General features: G+C 42.3%; 2 protein-coding genes across 4 annotated transcripts in view; one reads left to right on the top strand and one right to left on the bottom strand.

Moving 5' to 3' along the window:
* LOC131684712 (period circadian protein-like) overlaps positions 1-7,876 on the top strand; it is a 34,993-nt gene extending 27,117 nt beyond the window's left edge. Inside the window, exons 5-7 of one of the 3 annotated variants that reach the window (XR_009304678.1) lie at positions 6,351-6,761; positions 6,820-7,254; positions 7,703-7,876. Coding sequence is in view for 2 of the 3 variants with exons in the window: in XM_058967822.1 (XP_058823805.1) it covers positions 6,351-6,761; positions 6,820-7,041 (633 nt within the window). In the remaining variant the exon portion in view is untranslated. Of the gene's footprint in view, positions 1-6,350; positions 6,762-6,819; positions 7,603-7,702 lie in introns of those variants that run through there. The other 2 variants (XM_058967822.1, XM_058967821.1) reach the window with 2 other exon arrangements.
* A 1,936-nt stretch (positions 7,877-9,812) lies between these two features.
* On the bottom strand, positions 9,813-13,905 carry LOC131680800 (uncharacterized protein K02A2.6-like). Its single transcript, XM_058961510.1, has 3 exons — positions 13,408-13,905; positions 12,212-12,966; positions 9,813-12,066 (listed from the first exon to the last, which is right to left on the bottom strand). Exons 1-3 carry the CDS (start codon positions 13,903-13,905, stop codon positions 9,813-9,815), a joined length of 3,507 nt encoding a protein of 1,168 aa, XP_058817493.1.
* Between the last annotated feature and the right edge of the window lie 8,221 nt (positions 13,906-22,126).

The following is a 22,126-nucleotide window of genomic DNA, read 5'->3' as shown; positions in this document are numbered from 1 at the left end:
CCTTTCTGCCCCGAGATATGAAAAAAGCTGATATTTCATGATATGTCTGAAGGAGACGAATGGTAACGTTTGATTACCCAGGGTTCGTAATATAATTTATAAGTGCCTCTCAACATTATCAACAATTGAAAAAATGTGTATTCTGCTAAAATTCACCACACCCAATTTTTTGAAAATGAATTTTCGGATATAGTGCACTTTATATTGGTAAATGTTGAATTTTCGAACCACCCTAAGTGCCAACATTTTAAGGTATTAAAAAAACAAAAACTAAACATCAAATATTAATTCAGCGTCACAAAATTAAATCTGAAGTTTTCATCAAATTCTGACCACTGTTGAGGTTTTGCCCGACTTTTATATGGAAGGTGATCCCTGTGCGTCTTCTGGCTTTCAGGCAGGTAGCACGGAAGATACTGAGTCTTTCGTTTCACCAATACGGCGGACGCCGCCAGTTCCTCGACATTGTGATGTCACACGCCCTCGCTAATGTGTCAGGCAGCTCAACGGTAGTTGAAATTGAAGCGAGGTTGTCAGCACGAAATGCTTCCACAAAAAGGTCCTTGTCGCAGTCCTTCATTTTCCACTTCCGCTCACTAGTCCTCACTCTCCGCGTTACCGTACAATTACGCCGACCAATGGTGTAGTGGATCGCTTAGTGGTCACTATGTGTGCACTGCTCACTAACTCGCCATAGATTCACGGCCGTCTTTACGGAATGTGCTAGTGGAACCTTCGTTGCACAGCCTTACATCCAGCTTTACCAGGGCTTCCTCTTGCGTTGGTCAGCCTGCTACACCCCCTCCACGGTCCAAGCGTTAAAATCTCCTCCTATAACAACGGGCGTTCGTCAGACTGACGAATCGATTAGTGCATCCAGCTTCAGGTTGTACGGTCACGAAGCCTTCGTGCGTGTTATCCACGTGTTGAATTGCAACCAGTTATCGTCATCGGGAGGAACACGATACGGCTCTACAATAATTGCAACGTCGCACTTCGTTTCTGTTGTTGACTGCCACAACAGTTGCTGTACAATGTCGTAACGATTGAGATTAGACTGGGTTATCTCCGTAATTGATGGCCTGCCTTCGCCTCTTTGTACGCAGGGTATTTGAAGCCGCCGGTCGTGTGGTCCATTCCGCCCTCCGGTTTGCAGATCGTGTACTGTGGTTGCTTAGTGCAGTCTCTAGCAACGTGCCCTTTTTCTCCGCATTTTTTGCATAGTGCAGACCTGTCAGAGCCCTTGCAGTTCCTCGCCAGATGTCCGAGGGCAAAGCACCTGAAGCATCGCTCCATCTACTTGGTAACTCGCAGAACGACTCTCAGCGAGCACACCGGCTATCCGACTTTTATCTTACCGGTCTCCGCCAGTTTGTTAGCAACGACCACTGGTAGTCGAATTGCCGCCGTTTGTGTGCCTCCATACGATTTCCAAATCCGGATAGTCGCAGGTACGTCCAGTTTGCGCTGCTCGATCAGTGCACCCTTCAGCTCTTCTACGGTCGTTATCTTGCCTAGACCCTTGCATTCGACTACGGCTTCCTGCGACAGAGCTCTCACGTTCGCTGCGCTGCCCAAGGATTTAGCAACGAGCTCGCGGTAGGTCGGGCTTTAGAAAGAAGGATCCTTCTTCAGTTGAAAGATCATCTCGTTTTTCTGAGCGCGTCTCATTTTAACGACGTTCTCTCCCAGCTTCTTAAACTCTGGGTCCTCTCTCACTTTCTTGAGAAGAGTGGCGTAGGACGTCGTATCGTTCGCTTCGATAATCAGTGCATCGCCCTTGTACCTCTCTTGTTTCTTCTTCTTTTCCTCATTTTGCTTCCGTTCCCTCCGCTTCGCCTTCTGGCTTCCCACGATGCGCCAACCACAGTCTTTCCCAACGTTCCTCTGGTCGCTGGAGCCCTCCAGCTCGCTCTTCTGCTTTTTTCGGTCCTCTTGCTTCCCCGGCGTCCCTCACTCTTTTCACCGAGCGAGTATTGTGGTGACTCTACGGTGTCACCTCTGTTTCTATTGTCGCGTGTTCTGTGGCTTCCATAAGAGTTTTTTCGGCTGATTCAGCTCTCATCAAGAGTGCATTCTGCTCGCGTTCAGCAACTGTTACCGGCGATTTGATACTCGTCACTAGCTGCTTCACCTTGTTGTGCACATTTTGCTTGTCCTTCACGAACTCATAGAGCTCGTCGAACTTTTTCCTTACCTTCGTCTAGTAAGACTTTCCAAGATGTGAGTCATTCTGGATGGTATCGCTACCTAATCTCGATTCGGTAATTCCATCTCACGTTGGATTCCTCGTGGCTTACTCTGTACCAAGCTGCTGCTGAACCACGCTGTGGCTACCAGTGACATAACCGGTGACCTCTGCAGCTTACCGCTCCTTGCAAACGCAATCGTTTCCTCCTGATTTGTTTTATTGAGTATCTCGATTTTGTTGGGTCCCAACTACGGGCTGCTATCTCAACTCGTTGTACATAGTCGCATCTCGTGATTCCATCATTATCTATGCGAGCAGGGAGGTTAAGCTAGGGTGGGCACTATCCTTCATGGGGAGTAGTGTTCAGAGCCGGATCGGTGTAAAATCGGGAATGCTCCTACCGAACCTAGTACCACCAGCCCCGTGAAAATTGTTCGTTGCCTGAAGCTACCACCAAATGCCAGTAGCGCTAGCTACGCTTCAAATGTTCAAGGTCCGTTCATATGAACTGTACAACACTGGTTAAAAGTTGGATTCAAAACAAGTAATTATTAACAATATATGAAAAATAACGCTTTCTCTTGCATCGCTTCTTCCCCACAATATCCGAATGCTTTTATCACTTGAAGTCCAGTTAAGCACATCAAATCGAAGTTTGTTTGCATACGATAAGTTTCAGGTCGAGTTAACAACATTGGCTCGTAACGATGTGAACGTTGCTTAAAGCGCGTTCGCTGTCATTTTTGGCAACTAGCCGAGCCAGGAAGCCAGCTTATGTCAATGACGTAAATTAAAAGGTCTGGCAGATAAAGGGATTTGCCTGTGCTAGTAAAGCAAAAAAAGGTAAACAATCCCGAAGCAACCAGTGATGATGTCATTGAGTTCCAAAATGGTAGCAGGCGAACATTAATCAAAACACACGGAGTGACGTCAGCACCTTCCACTTTTGCTATCGGTGATGTAAACAAACGGAAAAATCACATACACTATTATACATTTCTTCTGCGTATTGGTGATAGGTACAATCATCTGCCAGACCTTTTGCTTTTAGACATGGAGCTTATGTTGGCTTCACTCATTTTTCAAAGAAACGTCAAAATATTCACCCTCTTGAGTACGAAATGATGACGAGTTTTAAACGTACGAAGAGATCTGCCAGGGTTTGGTTGGGACGGAGGCAGCTGTGCTGTCAGTCCACTCGCCATTTCAAGTCGATGTCATCCTTCCTTACTCAGGGAGTAGAACAGCACACCTGTCAGCCCAAAGTCGCCACCCAATTTTTACGTGTCCTGTCCGTTGACGTTCGCCGTGGCCAGTAAGCCATAATCAGGATGTTACTGGCATCGATCCTGATGTGCCGGTTGGCAGTCCGGTTGGGCTAGAGTGCTTTTATTGCTAACTTCTTAGATTATTAGAATCTTAGGATCTTAGCAGAAGCGGTACCAACTCGCTTCGTCGGAGCTGCTTTCGGAGTTATGGCTTTTTTAGAGGCTTGGCGGAGCCCAATCCAAACCCCACCATATCCTAGAAAGACTCCACAACTCACAGTAGGACCGGAGGAGGATGGGAGGGGGGTCGTTTAACCCCTAGTGTGTGTGGGTTTTTTTATAGTAAGCTTCAAAAGCCTGGTCTTTAGTGTACTGGCACTGTGTGGGACTCACGTTCGTGCCTATATATATAACCACTAAAAACAATCCTTACTTTTCACGCTCTTCTTCTCTACGGAACTACGTCAAGGTATTACTTCGTGGGGGGGGGGATCGTTGTGCTTTCGTCGCACCTCTTTCTTCTGCTCTATCTTGGAGCCTCACTTGGTTCATGGAATGGCTCGATCTATGAGCTTTGATTTAATGCTCGATTCTTCTCTTACTTCTTGTCTCCATCTATTTCGTCGCCATTTTCCCCTTGTTTCAGTGAGCCGGTTGTGAGTGTGTGTGCGCGTATGTATGTGTGTGTTAAATGTCACTCTATTTTCTCAGAGATGGCTCTACCGATTTGCACAAACTTAATTTCAAATGAAAGAATACCAGATGTTATTTTGTTCGGCATGCAGTCATCTGGTATAATAAAATTCATGAGCCGAAACGTCGGATAAATAGACAACTACCAGATGACTGCATGCCGAACAAAATAGCATCAAAAATTTCAAATCAGTCGACCTGACTAACAACCGAAAGGTATAACGCTGCCATAAGCTGCCATTGAATTTTCAGTTCATCAGACTAATGGTTCCAGAGCTATGGGTTGAAAAGTGCGGTCACACATTAAATTTCTATATAAACAGACACCACCATGACGCAATACCTATTAAAATAGATGCAACATAACTCGGATTTACGGGTCTAGATCACTAATAACCAACCAAAGTAACTTTGACCACATTGGCCACCTATGACGGTTCCTGCTGCCCCCGGGGCGTGAAAGTTCCTAAGTTAATGTCACACCTATTTCTAAGCGATTTCTTGACCTATTTTTTCAATCTTAATCTAAAATGAAAGATACAATACTCCCATTGACTGCAATTGAATTTCATGCAGATCTGACTTTTGGTTCCAGAGTTGCAAGGTAATTACTTCGGTCACTAAGGAATGTCCCACAGAAAGAGTCGAAAGCACGGATGGCCTATCAAAGACTATCGACAATTCCGGGAGTCCCGGTGCTGTGGATATTCCAGAATTAAAGTGACATCATTTCTTCAGTGATATCTGAATCGGTTTTTCACAAACCAAGTCTCAAATGGAAGGTATCTGTTCCTTTCCTTTACATCTCTCTCATCTTCACCCCCCCCTCTACTTTACACCTCCATCCCTTCATTCACCCCTTATACCGAAACAAGTTGGGGGATTTCTGATGCATCCTCCCCCCCCTCCTCTCACACTAATACCACCCCCTCCAAACCCATCCACCCTGCAGTCCAAAATGTGTTAACATGAAGACAACATTGAACTCACGCTATTTGAGCAAATTACATACATGTATTATTATGTAGAAAACATTATCTAGAGATCCCAGTGTAACGAATCACTAGTTACACTGAATCAGTGTCATTCTTTAGATACGGTGGCATTTCAACATACCGTGCGCATTTATCAATACCTACTACGGTCGGTTGAAAAGCACATGGATTGTTATGTGCTTTGTTATGCGCGCATTTGCATACACATTCGACGCCAGATAGCACTTTAAGTGTAACTGAAAGTTCGTTCGATATTCAAAACAATGGGGTCTCTAGTTAAATTTTTTTATGATATTATATTTATTGCTTTCTATTTCCAATTACATTGAACACAACTGTTAACTTATAATACATCATGAGACTGATAAAACGGGTCATAAATCTACCACTATTTTGGTTATAATTCTACTGAATCAGAAGACACCACACGTAATCCTCATTCCGAAAATACATCTATTGTTGGGATTATCAAGACTTTGTCGATTGGATGTTAAAATGGCATCAAGCATCGAAGTTTGTTATCTACTAGTCAACCCAATTTGAAAAATATCAAAATCGTTATGGTTATCGAGATTTTCCAGAAAGTTTCCAAATTGAATTTTGTATTAGCGCCAACCATCTATTTCCGTCGCCTATACGTCAGCCTAACTGCGAAAATATCCATAACGATAGGGTTATAGAGCATTTTCCTATGCAAGAAATCACCATCTCCAATTTCAAAATGGCGTCAAACATCGATCTCCGTCATCTACTCGTCAACCTCATTCCGAAAATACCCATTTTGTTCCCAAGTAGCATTTCTAGTTTTATAGCACACTACAAGTGCAATCTAAGTTTTAAGGAAGGCTTCAATAGTACCATAAAACTTTAATTGTTACTAGGGTTAGGATTATGGAAGAATTTTGCCTAACCGGTAGTCACCACGGTAGATTTTAAAATCGTTATCTTTTTGAGAATAGCGTTCCTAAAATACCCGGTGCAACACGTTGAGTTCCAACAGTTTGTTACTTCGCTTTCACCAATTGTAAACAAAGAGTTAATATAGATGGCTCTACCATTCCGGTCTTGATGTGGTTGCCTTAGCGATAAATTCACAAATGCTGTTCGAAGACAATATATCTACTTCACCTAATTGCTTGTTGACAGCTTCTAGAACCTGTTGTTTACAATTGTACTAACAATCATTCTACCTTGTAATTGCAGACATCTCTACAAAAGGATTCCAAACATGTCTTTGAAGGCTTCCCAAGCACATCCCGCGTGGGTGGTTACTTTCACCAAGAGGAACGCAAAATACGGTATAGCGATGCAGTTGACAATCCTGGTTCCAAAGCAGAACCAGAAGCACACTGCCAAGCGAACGATGCAGTAGATGAATCGACCTTCTCGAGTCTCGCCTCGAGTTTTCTCAAAACCGAAAACTCATTGGGCAGCAATCACGTAGACAAGAAAGATCCAATATGGACGATCGAATCGAGCATGCGAAGACCTGTGTTACCATGGTTGGAGGATGTTAATCAAACGGCAGAGCGGGTTTATCGATACCGTATTCCTCAGCGATCAGTCAATGAAGTACTAACTGCCGATCTGGCAGCTTTGGAAAATTTCAAACAGGTTAGTTTTTTTAAATTATACTATACCTCCATCAGTTCTAACCGTATTTGTTTCACAGCCTTCCTTAGTAAACGATCAACTTGAACAGCTGTATCAGGATTTGGATCTAGACGAACTGTCGGTCAAACTGTCATTTAGCGAGACATCTTCTGGCAGTAGCAATAACGATTACAGTGCACGAGAAACCAAAAAGATCGCCATGAAAAGCATGTTGTATCATATGTCACAGATGATCTACGAAGAGAACGCCCCGTTTCCATCTCCAAAGATCAATTCTTGAGTAGAGTGCGTCTATTTGATGGTTTCCGTGCAACAATTTATAATCTTAAAACACAGTATTGTTTCTCTACCAACTATTAACAACGCCTTATAACGAAGAATGTTAAACTCTTGGCATTCGAATTATTCCACTAATGTTCGAGCTATGTATGAATGGATTCATTGAAATATGACAGTGTTTAGCTTTACATAGAATCATCTGTAGTGATGAGAGGTATTTTAGGCTCACTGACGGATTTCTATATTTATAATCTACACTGTTGGTGTTTCAGATGTTTTTATCAACTAACAAAACTAATTACCTCAAATGATATTTCCGAAGCGTGCTTCAGAAACAAATACTGATAACTATTAATACTATAAATATAAAACTCACCTGATCTGATTGGTTATCTAAAATATTGTGATAATTGTACTTGGGTGTGTCGTGTCCTGCATCGATTGTTCTAAATGTTACCGAATTAAACGCAAATGATACCGCATGCCGCCTGAAATTTCAAATCTTCGATGCAACACGGTAATTGTGATCCACTCAACTTGTTTACTAATCATAACAAGCACAAAATCTACATTTATAGTGTTACTGTCATCATAGAGAATATCTAATGTTACTCTTATTATATATTATTACCAGACTAATGTATTTTCTGTTTCCTATACAGCAACCACCTAAAACGGGAGGAAACCTTGATGCTCCAAAACATAATTGTCCTGTATTGAGGAACGAAAAAAACACTCCGTCACTGACGCAGCGCCAGACCCTTTTGATTTTTTCTTCAAAATCGTCGGACATCTTGTTCGACTTGACACTGCGTTAGTGAAGGAGTTATCTATTTGGGTTTTATGCGTTTCAAGTGTGAACACACAAGTTGGACTTACAAAAATAAACAATAAAAAATGAAATGCAGAACACTAGATTAAGTTGTGTAGTTAAATATGACATCCTTTTAGAAAGTTGCAAAATACAAGCAATGGTGTAACGCCAACTACAGTCGTGTACACCAAAGGGTTTGTATATATTGAAGGGGGCGTGTAGTGTTCCAAACGAAAGTTATTTTGTTTTACGATTTTGAAGGCGAAGTAAGAAAGGGTCTTTTGTGTAATGTTAAGATTTATTTATACATTATATGTGAACGAAAAAAAATATTTTCAGTCTCGCAGTGCCAATCATACGAGCGTTCCAAGAGTAGACGTTGTAAGTAGGGGTTTGCCCACTACTCGGGTTCTGGTTTGCCCGGCGAACCCTTCTTTTCAGGGCGGCCTAGGTGCCTCTACAGAATTTCGGATTTTCGTAACAACAAAAAAAACAAAAGTAAACAAACAAGTAATTTACTAAATTTACCGACTTTTATTTCTCCGCTTCTCTACTTCACTGCTGCTGCTGCTTTTGATGACTGCGGAAGGCGGGGGTTTATCCGACCGGCCGGGACTCCGACGGCCGAGTTCTCCTGCTGGTATCGTTGGCTGCTATCGCAGCGGTCCTTTACAATTAGCTAAGGAGGTGAGCTTTGCTCTTTTGTTGGAACCTCCCTAGCGACAGGGCGACTGATCGCCGGGCCCACTCACTCCCCGTGAATGGCCCAGGTAGATACCGCAGTAAACTACCTCAGGTGGATCCGTTGTCCTACCTGCTTCGCCCTCCTTTGCGATTAACTGTGGAGGAGAGCTATGCTCGTTCGGCTGATCCTCCACAGTGAGGGCGGCGTGGTGTTACTGGGTCCTTGGTAATTAGCCGGAGAAGCGAGTGGCTCCTTTGCGTTTAGCTTCTGATATCCGGCGACCCAACACCACAGAACACTATGGTAACCGAACCACGACCGACACTTTTCGACGGGATTACTTGCCGTCGCACGCGCGCACTTAACTCTCAGTCCAGTGGCGGGAAACTGTCCCGGAAAAACACTATTTACGGACGTCTGTTCTACGCCGTGGTTCGTCACTTTCTGTCCATCTCGATGGCCGCCTTTTTCACTCCACCAAACAACCACCAAAAAAACACACCGCCGCATAGCTGTCATTGCCATGGTACAGCATAGTTAGCAATCACTTTTACAGCGAGAGGAGAGCGGAGACCTACCTAAACCCTATGTTACTAATTCACAAACGTAAAACAAAAATTTTCTAACCTATCTGTACGAATAAAACCGTTCACAAACGCGAAAATGAACAAAAATTTACAACTAAATGTGAACGGTACCGAACAGCGGTGAGCATAATTTTACGTAAACAATACACTCTACGGAGTGTATACGCAAAAAAGGGTATATTTCCACCCAGTGCAAAATTGTTACCCTGGCGGGTTACAACGTCCAACCATTTCCACGTCGAGGAGCGCCGCGGCGTACACGATAACTCTTGATAAAATTGTCTGACACAGGAACTTCAACAAGATTTGTAAAGTTTAGACTTGTAGTTACTCGATGAACCAAAAAAAGTTTGTGTTTCGGAAAATGGCTTTATGAAAACCGAAAAATTTCATGTTTTACTATCAAATTTGCTCATTCTTCTTCAAAATAGTAGGGAGCAATTTTTTTATTCAGTTTTCTGTGGTTTATCGACACATATTGTGCATTCTCATGAAAAAAATCAAGTTAATTCGTATAGGGATTCGCTTTGGCCGATTAAATAAAGGTAAACTTAAAGGCTAGACTTTTACACATGTGGTTTTTATTCGCCGTCGGAGCGCACACCTATTCCTGCCAGCGTCTCGTTTTGATCTGCCCTGTTGCCAGATAACTTGAAGTCAATCTCTACACTAAAATCGTCAAAAACTTAAATCTCATAATCTCGTAAATATTCCGGCGAACGCTGAATTCTCGATGGCCTCTCATGCGTCGATGTATTTTGCTCTATTGGAATAATGCTGGTGTTGACATCATCTCTCTGTAGGGTTTTTCCAGCAAGGTTCAGGGCTACCAAAGGTCTTAGGTGAGCGACATTCCTATGCATGATTCGCCCTGATGTTTTTGAGCGAAGTGTAGCGTCAGAGCCGTTTAATTCTGCAACCGTAAACTCCTCTGGCGCGAACGTAGTTGATAGCTTATTTTCTTTTACTGTTCTTTTGGCTACCACTACATCTCCTTCCCTCAGTTCTGTTGGTTTTGCATGGCGTTTGGTGTTGGAGTACTCGGCTCCTTTCAGCTTTTTTGTCCAATCATGATCTCGGGCAGATTCGGTGCCCTGAATCGCCGACGTGCTTGTGAAATTTGGCAATTTATCTCGGAGAATCCGCCCAAACATCAACGATGACGGTGCCAGCCCCGTCGTGGCATGCGGTGTGGAGTTGAACATAAGCAGAAACGTACGCAGATCCCACATCCAATCTGAATTGCTGGACTCCTGGCTGATTTTCAGGTGCTTTAATATGGTCCTGTTTGCACGCTCCACTTCCCCATTAGCCTGGGGCCAATACGGCGTGGTTTTACGCAATTCTATTCCGTATTCCGAACAGAACTGCTGCAATTCCTCGCTAATAAACTGCGGTCCATTGTCCGACTTTATCGATTCAGGGACCCCAAAACGACAAAACGTCTCATGCAACGCTTCAATTGTACGTTTTGCGGTAGTTTGTTTCATAACGATAATTTCAGTGAATCTACTAAAGTAATCTACTATTACCAAGAGCGAATGACCAGATGGTAGAGGTCCCATGAAATCAATGGCGATATCGGTCCAGGCTTTCTCTGGCATCTTTGTACGGAGTAGTGGTTCTGGGGCCCCTAGAGAGGACACTAAAACGCATGACTTGCAGCTTTTAACAGCGATGGAAACTTGTTTATCCATCGAAGGCCACCACACCTTTTGTCGTAACCTTCTTTTCATTGCTTCGATACCTGGATGAGCTTCATGCGCGATTTGGATAACTCGTTCCCGTAGACTTTCCGGTATTATCAACCGGGTCCCTCTTAATAATGCTCCTTCTGCGAAATACATCTCATTCATGAAAGGCTTATATTCCGAAGGTATGTCCTCTTGTCGGTTACATTGCAACGCCTTCACTACTTCCTGAATAGTCTTATCGTTATTCGTCGCATCCACGATGTCTTTGAAAGTGAGCGCCTCCGGGACGGCCTGATTAGACACGTATCGAATATAGGCTTCCGTTGAACGATCAAACTGTGCGTTAGATGATACCGATAGACGGGAGAAAGCATCCGCAAGGTTCGCCGAACCCGAGATATGTTCAATTTCGTACGAGTACCCTTGCAATCTTAACACCCATCGTTCGATTCGAGCGCAAGGCCTGGATCGTGGGCTAAATAAGAACTTTAAAGCTTTGCAATCCGTTAGTAGAGTGAATCTTACCCCCAGCAGATAATGACGAAATTTTTCAACCCCCCACACTAAGGACAATGCCTCACGCTCCGTTTGAAAATATTTCTTCTCTAAATCCGTCAGTGCTTTGCTAGCGTAAGCGATAACTCTCGTTTCCCCAGCAATGTTTTCCTGCAACAAAATCGCTCCTAAACCTGTTGGACTAGCATCAGTTATAAGCTTTGACTGATCTTTCGGATTGAAAAACCCCAGGTAACTTATATTACTAAGTGCTTCCTTGATCAACCTAAACGCTGATTTTTCTTTATCCGTCCAATTGAAAGCCGAACCCGATCTTAGAAGTTGTCTTAGTGGATCAGTTTTAGCAGCTAGGTTAGGTATGAAGCGGCCTACGTAACCAACTAGTCCGAGGAAACTCCTCAACTCGGATACATTCAGTGGATCCCGAAAATTTTGTAGTGCTGCAATTCTGGATTCAGTTGGACGTACTCCATTAATGGAAAGTTCATGACCTAAAAACTCAAGTTTCTCGACATTGTATATGCACTTATCCTTATTTATAAGGACATTGTACTCTAACAGTCGATTCAAAAACGACTTCAGCCGAACATCATGCTCGTCAACAGTTGTCCCGTAGACTAAGATATCGTCTAGATACACGATAACTCCCTGCAAACCAGCAACCAACGACTCCATCACTTTTTGGAATAACTCCGGAGCGCAGCTTACTCCAAACGTCAACCGCTTGTATCTAAATGTTATATATTCAACAATCAACAATGTTAAACAAGGGAGAAAGAAAAAAAATGACCAATTTCAAACATTTCTCTAGTAGCGCAATTATTTTTATTTGAGTTAATGGCAAAAGTTCAATGTTTATATTCTCCATCATTTACCTGAAAAGACCATTTTTTGTCAGGAAGGTCGTTACTGGCCTTGATCGTTCCGAATTCTCGATTTGGTGATACGCGTCTTTAATGTCGATTTTGGAAAAGCGCACGGCTCCCTTAACCGAACCCAGCAGATCATCGACTAATGGAAGAGGATGCGATTCTCGAATGACTGCTTGATTCGCACGCCTCATATCGATACAAAGTCGAATATCGCCATTATCTTTAATAACGGGAACCATAGGAGAAACCCACGGCGATGGTCCCGTAACGCTTTCGATTATCTCCTGGTTTAGCAGTAATTTTAGTTTAGTTTCGATTTTCTCCTCCAGTGCAATTGGAGGTCTCCGATATGGCTGCTGGACTGGTTGAATATTCTGATCAACAGGTATTTCCACCACAACGTCACGAATTTTTGGAAAAGGTTGCTTGCCATCTCCTTGTACCGAGCAAACATCGAAGCCCACCTTTAACACTTTCAAATCTCTAGCCGTACGATCCCCAAGAAGACATTGTTGGCCATCTTTTACCACATAGAATTTTGCAAATGATCTGTTTTGACCTGCAACCACCTCAGCACTGAACATTCCCACAATCTGCAGCGGCTTTTCCGCTGCGTAACTTGTGAGTGTGCGATCGACGTCTGTAGACATACCCAAAGCATTCACATCGGCCTTTTTCATCTGTTCCCACACTTCCTGCGTGATAATGTTGGCATCCGCACCCGAATCAATAGTCATAGGCACGTCTACTCCACCCACCTGGAATACGAACATATTTCGGCCCATGGCATAGAAGATATAGTCATTTGAATGCCCTTTTTCAGATTCCTCTGTGACCGCCCTAATTCGCTTCGATTTTGGTCCTACCATCGAGCCCTCATGACGTCGTTTATCCCCTAAACGGTAACAGCGAATCGCCCAATGACCAACTTTTCCGCAAAGGTTACAGTTGGTTCTGGTGGCTGGACATTGCTCGTCTCCATGTCGGTGGCCACGTTGTCCACAACCATAACAAGTAAAACCTGCATTTTTTATTCGGGGAACTTGTTCCCAACGATTTTGCTTTTGTCTGAACTGTTCATTTCGAAAAGGCCGAGAATGAATTTTCGAAATATTCTGTTGGCGGTCTTCAACGGATGCAGTAGTCGTTAAACTCTTCGACTGCTTGAACGATTCCGCCATGCTGGTACCTAAAGTTACAATTTCTTCCAATGATCGATCCTTTTGTAGTAACTTTGTTCGCAGTTCATCCGACAGGCATCCAGTCGTGATACGATCTGCGATGAGTTGGTCTGTTACTGACTGGTCATAATTGCATCTTGCAATCTGCTTTCTGAGTCGCATAACGAAGTCGGTAAAACGCTCCTCGCGGTCTTGGACGATTTTATGGAAGAGATGGCGTTCGTATATCTTGCGGCGAAACGGCTCAAAATACTCGTTCAAGCACGAAACAGCAACATCGTAATATGGTGGATCTTGAGTCACATGCGGTACCCGATCGGCTAAAGGCAGCAACCGTAGAAGATTTTGCAAGCCCGGTCCACCCAGATACGCAAGCTGTGCTCGTTTATCTCGTTGTGATTCAATACGCTGCGCGACGAAAAACGATTCGAGGTCCAATCTCCATACCTCCCATTCAGCCGGCAATCGACTGGCCTCGATGGCAACGTCGAAAGGTTTGATCCGACTATGATTCATCCTGTATAAATAAAATTATCAGTTTACCTTTAATTTTTTTTCCGATTTGTCATCTCAGTGTATATAGCCTTATAAGATTACTAACTTCTAATCTTTATTTTTCGGGACACAAACTCTATTAGCTTCTCATCCGAATGTTTATTTATATATATATACGGTACATAACCCAACTAATTGATTGGTACATAACCAGCCTTGTCATGGTACATAACCGGACTATCCAACTGGTTCATAACCAGATACCTGTTTTGGTACATAACCAATGTTTTCGATTTGGTACATAACCGATCTCTCTGTTTGTTTTCATAACAAACTTTTCAAGGTACATAACCCAACCACATCGAGATACCTGTCTGTTTGTTAGTTTAGTACATTATTCATGCCACAAAAATCTTTTGTTTACATCGATTCCATTTCCATTATGGTAAGCCCAGCAACAGCTGCCTCAGAACGTATTGTTGTGCCTATTTCATCTGTATACTTAGAGATGACAAATATCTAAACCACTGATGATGTCTTATTTCCGGCACAATCTCACTCGTACCTAAAATATTCTATGTATGCAGATACAAAACTAACCTTCAAAGTATTCCAGTGGCGTAATTCCAGATTTATATCCATCAAACGAATCACCGTCTGCAATTTCCTTGATATCCGCGTCCAAAAACTTTTTTTTTCCTCGTCGCCAAAATATAGGGATTCGCTTTGGCCGATTAAATAAAGGTAAACTTAAAGGCTAGACTTTTACACATGTGGTTTTTATTCGCCGTCGGAGCGCACACCTATTCCTGCCAGCGTCTCGTTTTGTTCTGCCCTATCGACCAGGCCCTGTTGCCAGATAACTTGAAGTCAATCTCTACAATTCGTTGATTAGTTTTTGAGTTATCGTGTGCCCCAATTTGAAAAACGCGGTTTCGAAAAAAACACTACTACACGCAGAAAAAATATGACCTTCTTGATTCAAAAAAAATGGTGTTGTTTTAAATACACCACTTTTTGTTTACTCTAACCTGGCATTGAGTTCAAATAACTAAAAATTTAGCTCTGAAAAAAACTCAAACCATTTTGCTGATCATCCCTGTCAAAGAACAACAAAATTGTGTTTTATTTTTACCCAATGAATCGTTAAAACTAATCTAACGTGTTTTTGACTGGACTCATTTTTTTATTGTTTACATGCGGGTTTTTTTTATTCATTTCGTTTATTTGATAGGCACAAATGCGTTAGCTTGGCGGTACCAAATTCTTTTGTTTTTACATTTTGGGTATTTTAAAACTAGGAGGTTACAATGTTGAAATATTTTTTTTTAAAGAGAAAAATTTTACAGCTATCTTAAGACTAGAAATAAGATTCTATATACAAGAGAGGGGGCAAAAGATTTTTTTTATGAAAAATTTTAAAACAAGGAATTCAATAGTAATAGTTTTTTAGGAAATATTTACAGTTATCTTAAAACTAACAATATAGTTTGGTACATAAAAGGGGGAACAAATATTTTTGAGAAATTTCACAGAAATCTGAAAACTAGGGATTCAATTCTATTTACAATTGTTTTAAGTAGTTTTAAGATTTCTGTGAAATTTATCATAAATATTTGTTCCCCCTTTTATGTACCAAACTATATTGTTAGTTTTAAGATAACTGTAAATATTTCCTAAAAAACTATTACTATTGAATTCCTTGTTTTAAGTTCCCCATTGCTCCACGAGGTTTGCCAACTGTTGAGCGTCCTCTGACGACAAATACTAAAAAATTCGTTGAAGCAGATTGGTCTTTCGTATATGTCACCATTTAATGCGCCCACCTTTGCTAATGAGTCGGCCTTTTCATTGCCCGGGATGGAACAATGAGAGGGGACCCAAACAAAGGTAATCTGATAAGATTTTTCAGATAACGTACACAAGGACTCCTGTATCTTCCCCAGAAAATACGGGAATTGCTTTTTAGGCTTCACCGCACGAAGAGTCTCGATAGAGCTGAGGCTGTCCGAAATGATGAAGTAGTGATCTGTGGGCAGAGTGTCGATGATCCCAAGGGCATACTGAATTGCAGCTAATTCTGCGACGTAAACTGAAGCAGGATCATTGAGCTTGAATGAAGCGGTGATAGTATTATTGAAGATACCGAAGCCAGTGGACCCATCGAGATTTGATCCGTCAGTGTAAAACATTTTGTCACAGTCGACTTCTCGGAATTTATTATAAAATATATTGGGGATCACTTGCGGGCGTATATGGTCCGGGATTCCACGAATCTCTTCCTTCATGGATGTGTCGAAGAATACAGTAGAATCAGAAGTATCTAGGAAATGAACACGGTTGGGAGTATATGAAGAAGGATTAATGCTCTGTGCCATGTAGTCGAAGTACAAGGCCATAAATCGGGTTTGAGAATTAAGCTCGACGAGCCTCTCGAAGTTTTCAATCACCAACGGGTTCAGAATGTCGCATCGGATGAGCAATCGATATGAGAGTTCCCAAAATCGATTTTTTAGCGGAAGAACGCCCGCCAGCACTTCGAGACTCATCGTATGGGTCGAGTGCATGCAACCCAAGGCAATGCGCAAGCAACGATACTGGATTCTCTCCAGTTTGATGAAGTGTATGTTCGCAGCGGAGCGGAAACAGAAACACCCGTACTCCATCACCAACAATATCGTTGTTTGGTATAACCTGATCAGGTCTCCTGGGTGAGCACCCCACCATGTTCCAGTTATTGTTCGGAGAAAATTGATCCTTTGTTGGCATTTCTGTTTCAGATACCTAATGTGACATCCCCAGGTACCTTTAGAGTCGAACCAGACCCCGAGATATTTAAATGTGAAAACCTGGTTGATCGTTGCACCCATTAATAGAAGCTGGAGTTGCGCCGGCTCACGCTTCCTAGAAAAAACAACCAACTCAGTTTTCTCCGTGGAGAACTCAATACCCAGCTGAAGAGCCCAAGCAGACAAATTGTCCAAGGTATTTTGTAATGGTCCTTGCAAGTCGGCAGCTTTGGGCCCTGTAACAGAGACCACGCCGTCGTCTGCAAGTTGCCTTAGCGTGCATGAATTGGCAAGACAATCGTCAATGTCATTCACGTAGAAATTGTAGAGCAGGGGACTTAGACATGAGCCCTGGGGAAGACCCATATAGCTAAATCGCGATGTTGTTAAATCGCCATGCGAAAAGTGCATGTGCTTTTCAGACAACAGGTTTAGCAAAAAGTTATTTAAAATTGGCGAAAGATCATGCTGGTGCAGCTTCTCTGACAGAATGTTGATAGAAACTGAGTCAAAAGCCCCCTTAATATCCAAGAAGACTGATGCCATCTGCTCTTTGTTAGCATAGGCCATTTGGATTTCTGTAGAAAGCAACGCAAGGCAATCGTTCGTCCCTTTGCCTTTGCGGAAGCCAAATTGTGTATCTGACAGTAAGCCATTTGCTTCAACCCAATTGTCGAGGCGAAACAAGATCATTTTCTCGAACAACTTCCGAATACAGGACAGCATTGCAATCGGCCGATACGAGTTGTGGTCGGAGGCTGGTTTTCCTGGTTTTTGGATGGCGATGACCTTCACTTGCCTCCAGTCATGAGGGACAATGTTACCCTCAAGAAACTTGTTAAATAAATTCAACAAGCGCCTTTTTGCAGTGTCAGGCAGATTCTTCAGCAAGTTGAATTTGATTCTGTCTAACCCTGGGGCGTTATTGTTGCATGATAAGAGAGCAAGTGAGAACTCCACCATCGCAAACGGTGTTTCGTTCGCGGTATCGTGAGGGGGCGCGGCGCGGCACGTTTTCTGTACCGGGACAGAGTCCGGACAGATCTTGGCGAAAGCGAATATCCAACGGTTTGAATATTCCACGTTCTCGTTGGTACTATTATGGTTACGCATACGTCGAGCCGTACCCCAAAGAGTGCTCATCGCTGTTTCTCTCGTTAACCCGTCGACGAACCGGCGCCAATAGCTGCGTTTTTTGGCTTTCATTAGACTCTTCATTCGCTTTTCTAACGACGCGTACTGTAGATAGCTAGCGGGTAACCCGTCTTCCCGGAAGGCCTTATATGCAGTGGACTTTTCCGCGTACAGCTCTGAGCACTCTTTATCCCACCACAGGGTGGGAGACCGTCCATGGATATTCGCGCTGGGTACTGGTTTAGTCTGAGCTTGATTCGCACTGTCGAGAATCAAGCCAGCCAAAAACCTGTACTCTTCCTCCGGAGGAAGTTCTTGAGTGGATTCGATTTTAACGGATATCGCGGTCGCAAAGATCTTGGATTAATGTTGATCTATTATCATCATGAAGACAGCCCCATACCGTACCGTGCGAGTTAAAGTCTCCCAGAACTAACCGCGGAGCCGGTAAGGATTCCGTGATATTACAAAGCGTTCGGTGCCCTACCGAGGCTCTAGGAGGGATGTAGATGGAAGCAATGCAAAGGTCTTTACCTTTGATGAGAACTTGACAAGTGACAATTTCAATGCCTGGTGTCGAAGGGAGGTTAATTCGGTTGAAAGAATAGCACTTTTTGATCCCCAAAAGTATTCCTCCATAAGGGTTTTCTCGATCCAGACGGATTATATTAAAGTCGTGGAAGTTGAGATTTATACCAGAAGTTAACCAGGTTTCACATAATGCGAAAGCATCACATTTTAAACTGTTTAGTAAGAATAGACCTTTCTCGTCAAAAAAATTTATATGATAGGATGCTTCCTTTTTTATCCCCAATTCGTTACTGCCGATTGCCGCGATGATTTGGTACCTCTAACTATTGAAAAAATCAAAAATAGTGCAAGCTGCTCATTTAACCCCATATTCTGAATACCTATCTTGCCTTGTTTCCCCGCATTTTTACACCATTTGGATGAATTTCCTGTGGGGAATACTAAAAGGATGCCAGATCTGCATATATATTAGTAAAAATGTGCAGATTTTGCATTTTCACTGCAGATGTTTTGCAGATTACAAATATTTAGCAGAACAAAGCCTATGCCAGCCAATTTATACACAAGCCTTCAACATTTTTGATCATTTAAAATATATACATACTACATTTCTATGTCAAATTTATTGAAGATTTTTGTAGCAATCTGCAGACTTTTATATTTTCACTGCAGGCTATTGTTTGAATAGACCTGGCATCACTGATGCTAAAATGATTCATTCATATACCTGTCAAAAACATAGAGCATTGCATGAAAATGTATAACCTCACTTTTTTGATAGTTCAGTGTGCTTGTTTACCTAAGACTTGTTTACATGGACTTTTAAAATTTACATTACTTGAATACTTTCGATGCTCTTTGAAAGACTATCAACTCAAGAGGGATGAGGATTGGAACAATGGGAACCTGGTGCCACATTATGCAACCAATTCGAATCGACCTTTTCACACAAGCTTGAATACAATAAACCTTTCGTTTCGAGATGCGTAATGTCACCCCTGGTTCATACATTGACCAATCGGCGCTCGATGCAAAACCCGGTGGCATATGCTGAATCGTAAGATCAAGCATTTGGCTATAAAACTATTGCTTTCTGGATGATGGATAAGGATTTGTACACATTTGTTTGTTTGCTCGTGGGTTAAGTCCTAACAAGATGATTGGATTTATTACTCATTTTTAGGTGGTGAAGTTTACCTGAACTTTATAGGTAACGCTTCGCTGAATATTCCCGTTAGCCGAATGTCCAACGTGGCCGAAGGCAAACCGATTGCAGCAACACCACCAACCGTAGCTGAAATTTTGGCCTTTAATCCAAGTCCCTGCCATTGACATAGCGACAGACGAGTGCGACGCAGGTTGGACCATCGGTTGACTCGGTGCCGGACAGGGCGAAACAGCTACAACAGGAGCGGACCTAGTATGGGGTGTAAAGGTCATCAATTGCCATAGATCACCAAAATGCTCTGCGACTAACATTGTGAACAAAACAAACCAAACGAAATTGATCGCAACAACGATAAAATAATCTAAATTCTACCCAAACATTTGAAAATGAGAAAAAGGCAAAAGAAGTTTTGGTCGAATTCATTATAATTCTATTTAAAAATTGAATACTGTTTTATTTAGTTTGATTGCGCATATTGTTTACATCAGACACACCCCTTAATTCATTGAGTACGTATTTCACTGCTTTTATAATCCTTTTGGAATCAGTTACAATAATCCTTTATAATCATTTTATAATAAGTGTAGTTAATAAGTTAGGACTTTTATATCAGCCGGGCTCTTTTATAATTTGTTATAAAATCATTATCAAAATTCTTCATAATCCAATGTTGCGTTATGTTTATGTACATGGCCAGATAGATAGTTTTTAACTGGGACGGAACGTGTGGATACGAAAAAACCTAATGTCAATTGTAGCCAGGGGGAGCTGTCAAATGCAGCCAAAGGGAACCGCCAAATGCAGTCAGGGGGGACTGTCGAATGTAGCCAGTCCATTTAAAATATGTGAGGGAGAAAGAGTGGCTATGCAAGACAAGAGATAAAATGAACAGAAAAAAGAAAAAGAAAACATCTATCCACAGGTTCCAGAATTTTAATAGAGAACATCAAAATTCGATTTGTTTGCATTTGGCAGTAGGCCTTTTTCAAATGTTTGGCTAATTCCTTGCTTCTTCAATGAATCATGTACAAGAAAAGTAAAAATGTTAAATTTAACGGAACAATGTATGATGCCGACATCAATTAAAAAATACAGCTGAGCGACCTTGTTGGGAAAGTGTTAACATTTGACAGCGAACCAAACCAAGTTTCTCATACTATGATCGAATCAACAAAAATACCAAGATCATGTAAACAATCTCTTTGAACTGTCAAAAAAGTGAGGTTAAACATTACCATGCAACGTTCTCCACCGAGAGGTTCACTTTAGTTTGTTTACATAACCAATGAACTTTGTACCGCGACTCACCACTTCATTTGCCGCGTTGCCAGGAAGCTAAGCAAAAATATACAAAACAGTGCTGCCCAAACACATATTTTGAGTCCCACCATTCTTGCAAAGGTGAAAAAAATACTCAACATTCTTGCATTTTTCAAATTTAAAAAAATCATTAAAAAATCACGATAGCTCTAAAAAGTCTCATTTCAGCGGAAATATTCTTAAAAATGTGTAGTATTTTGAATAAAAATAAGAAAAAAGGGGGTTAGGTCGGACGAGAAAGGTCTATTTGAAGGAATCGATTTTCGGGAGGATACTTCTGCAATTCCACTGTAGGACAGTGATCGAATCAGTGACCTCGTTTGATGACTCAGCCATCGAAGGATACGATCGCTGCAAGGAGGGGCCATTTAGCAGTCAACTGTTTCAAAAATGTTTGCACCATAGGGAGAAAATGTATCAGAATGCTTTTAAGAGGATCAGTAACATTGAAAGCTGTGAAAATTAAGTCCACTATGTCAGAAAATTTCATTAGTCCGCTACTGGACTGAGTATCTGTTTGAAAAAAGGGAACACTTGGGGTTTTTGGTGTCCCTGGAAGTGGTGCATACTCCTTGTTAGAATTAAAATTTCCAAGTCCTGGAGCAACTTGCTTCGGCTTTAGTGCATCACTTCCATTGGATTTATTGATTGTAGTTGGCGCACTCTGAGTGAACGACACCTTGGCACCCTTACGAGGCAATCTAGGGGAGGCTAGATTTTTCCTCTTCCTGGACTCCCCTGAGTTAACCAAAGATGTTCCCTCTTGTGGGTCGTCAGATTCTTGCTCAACGCCAGCCAAAAGAGCAAAGGAATTTTCGGAAGGGACAGATGGCGAAGCATTCTTAAGAATTTCTGCATAAGAGCGCTTCGAGCGTTCCTTAAGGGAGCGCTTAATTTTATCCCCGCGCTGTTTGGACGTGGGGCATGATTTAAGATCATGCGGAAGGCCCCCGCAGTAAATACACTTTTCAGTTTCTCCACCGCAAGAGTCATCCTCATGTTCTCCCTCGCATTTGCCGCACGTTTTCTTATTGCCACAATAGGTGGCTGTGTGGCCCAGCTGCTTGCAATTGCTGCAGTTCATTACCCGCGGTACAAACAGGCGAACAGGTAGACGAACCTTATCCAGGAGGAGATAGTTGGGGAGGGAAGACCCGGAGAAAGTCACCCGAAGCGAGTCTGACAATGAATAAGTTGTCTTATTATTCTCAATTTTTGCGGAATACAATTGCTTGCATTCCAGAATCTTCACATGTTCAAGTGAGGGGTCCTTAAAGCAACCAACTCCGTACTTCAACAC

Source organism: Topomyia yanbarensis, chromosome 2, assembly GCF_030247195.1.
Source record: "Topomyia yanbarensis strain Yona2022 chromosome 2, ASM3024719v1, whole genome shotgun sequence".
NCBI lineage: Eukaryota > Metazoa > Arthropoda > Insecta > Diptera > Culicidae > Topomyia > Topomyia yanbarensis.
The sequence above is the reverse complement of the archived record's forward strand: the minus strand, read 5'-3'. Positions and strand labels throughout refer to the sequence as shown.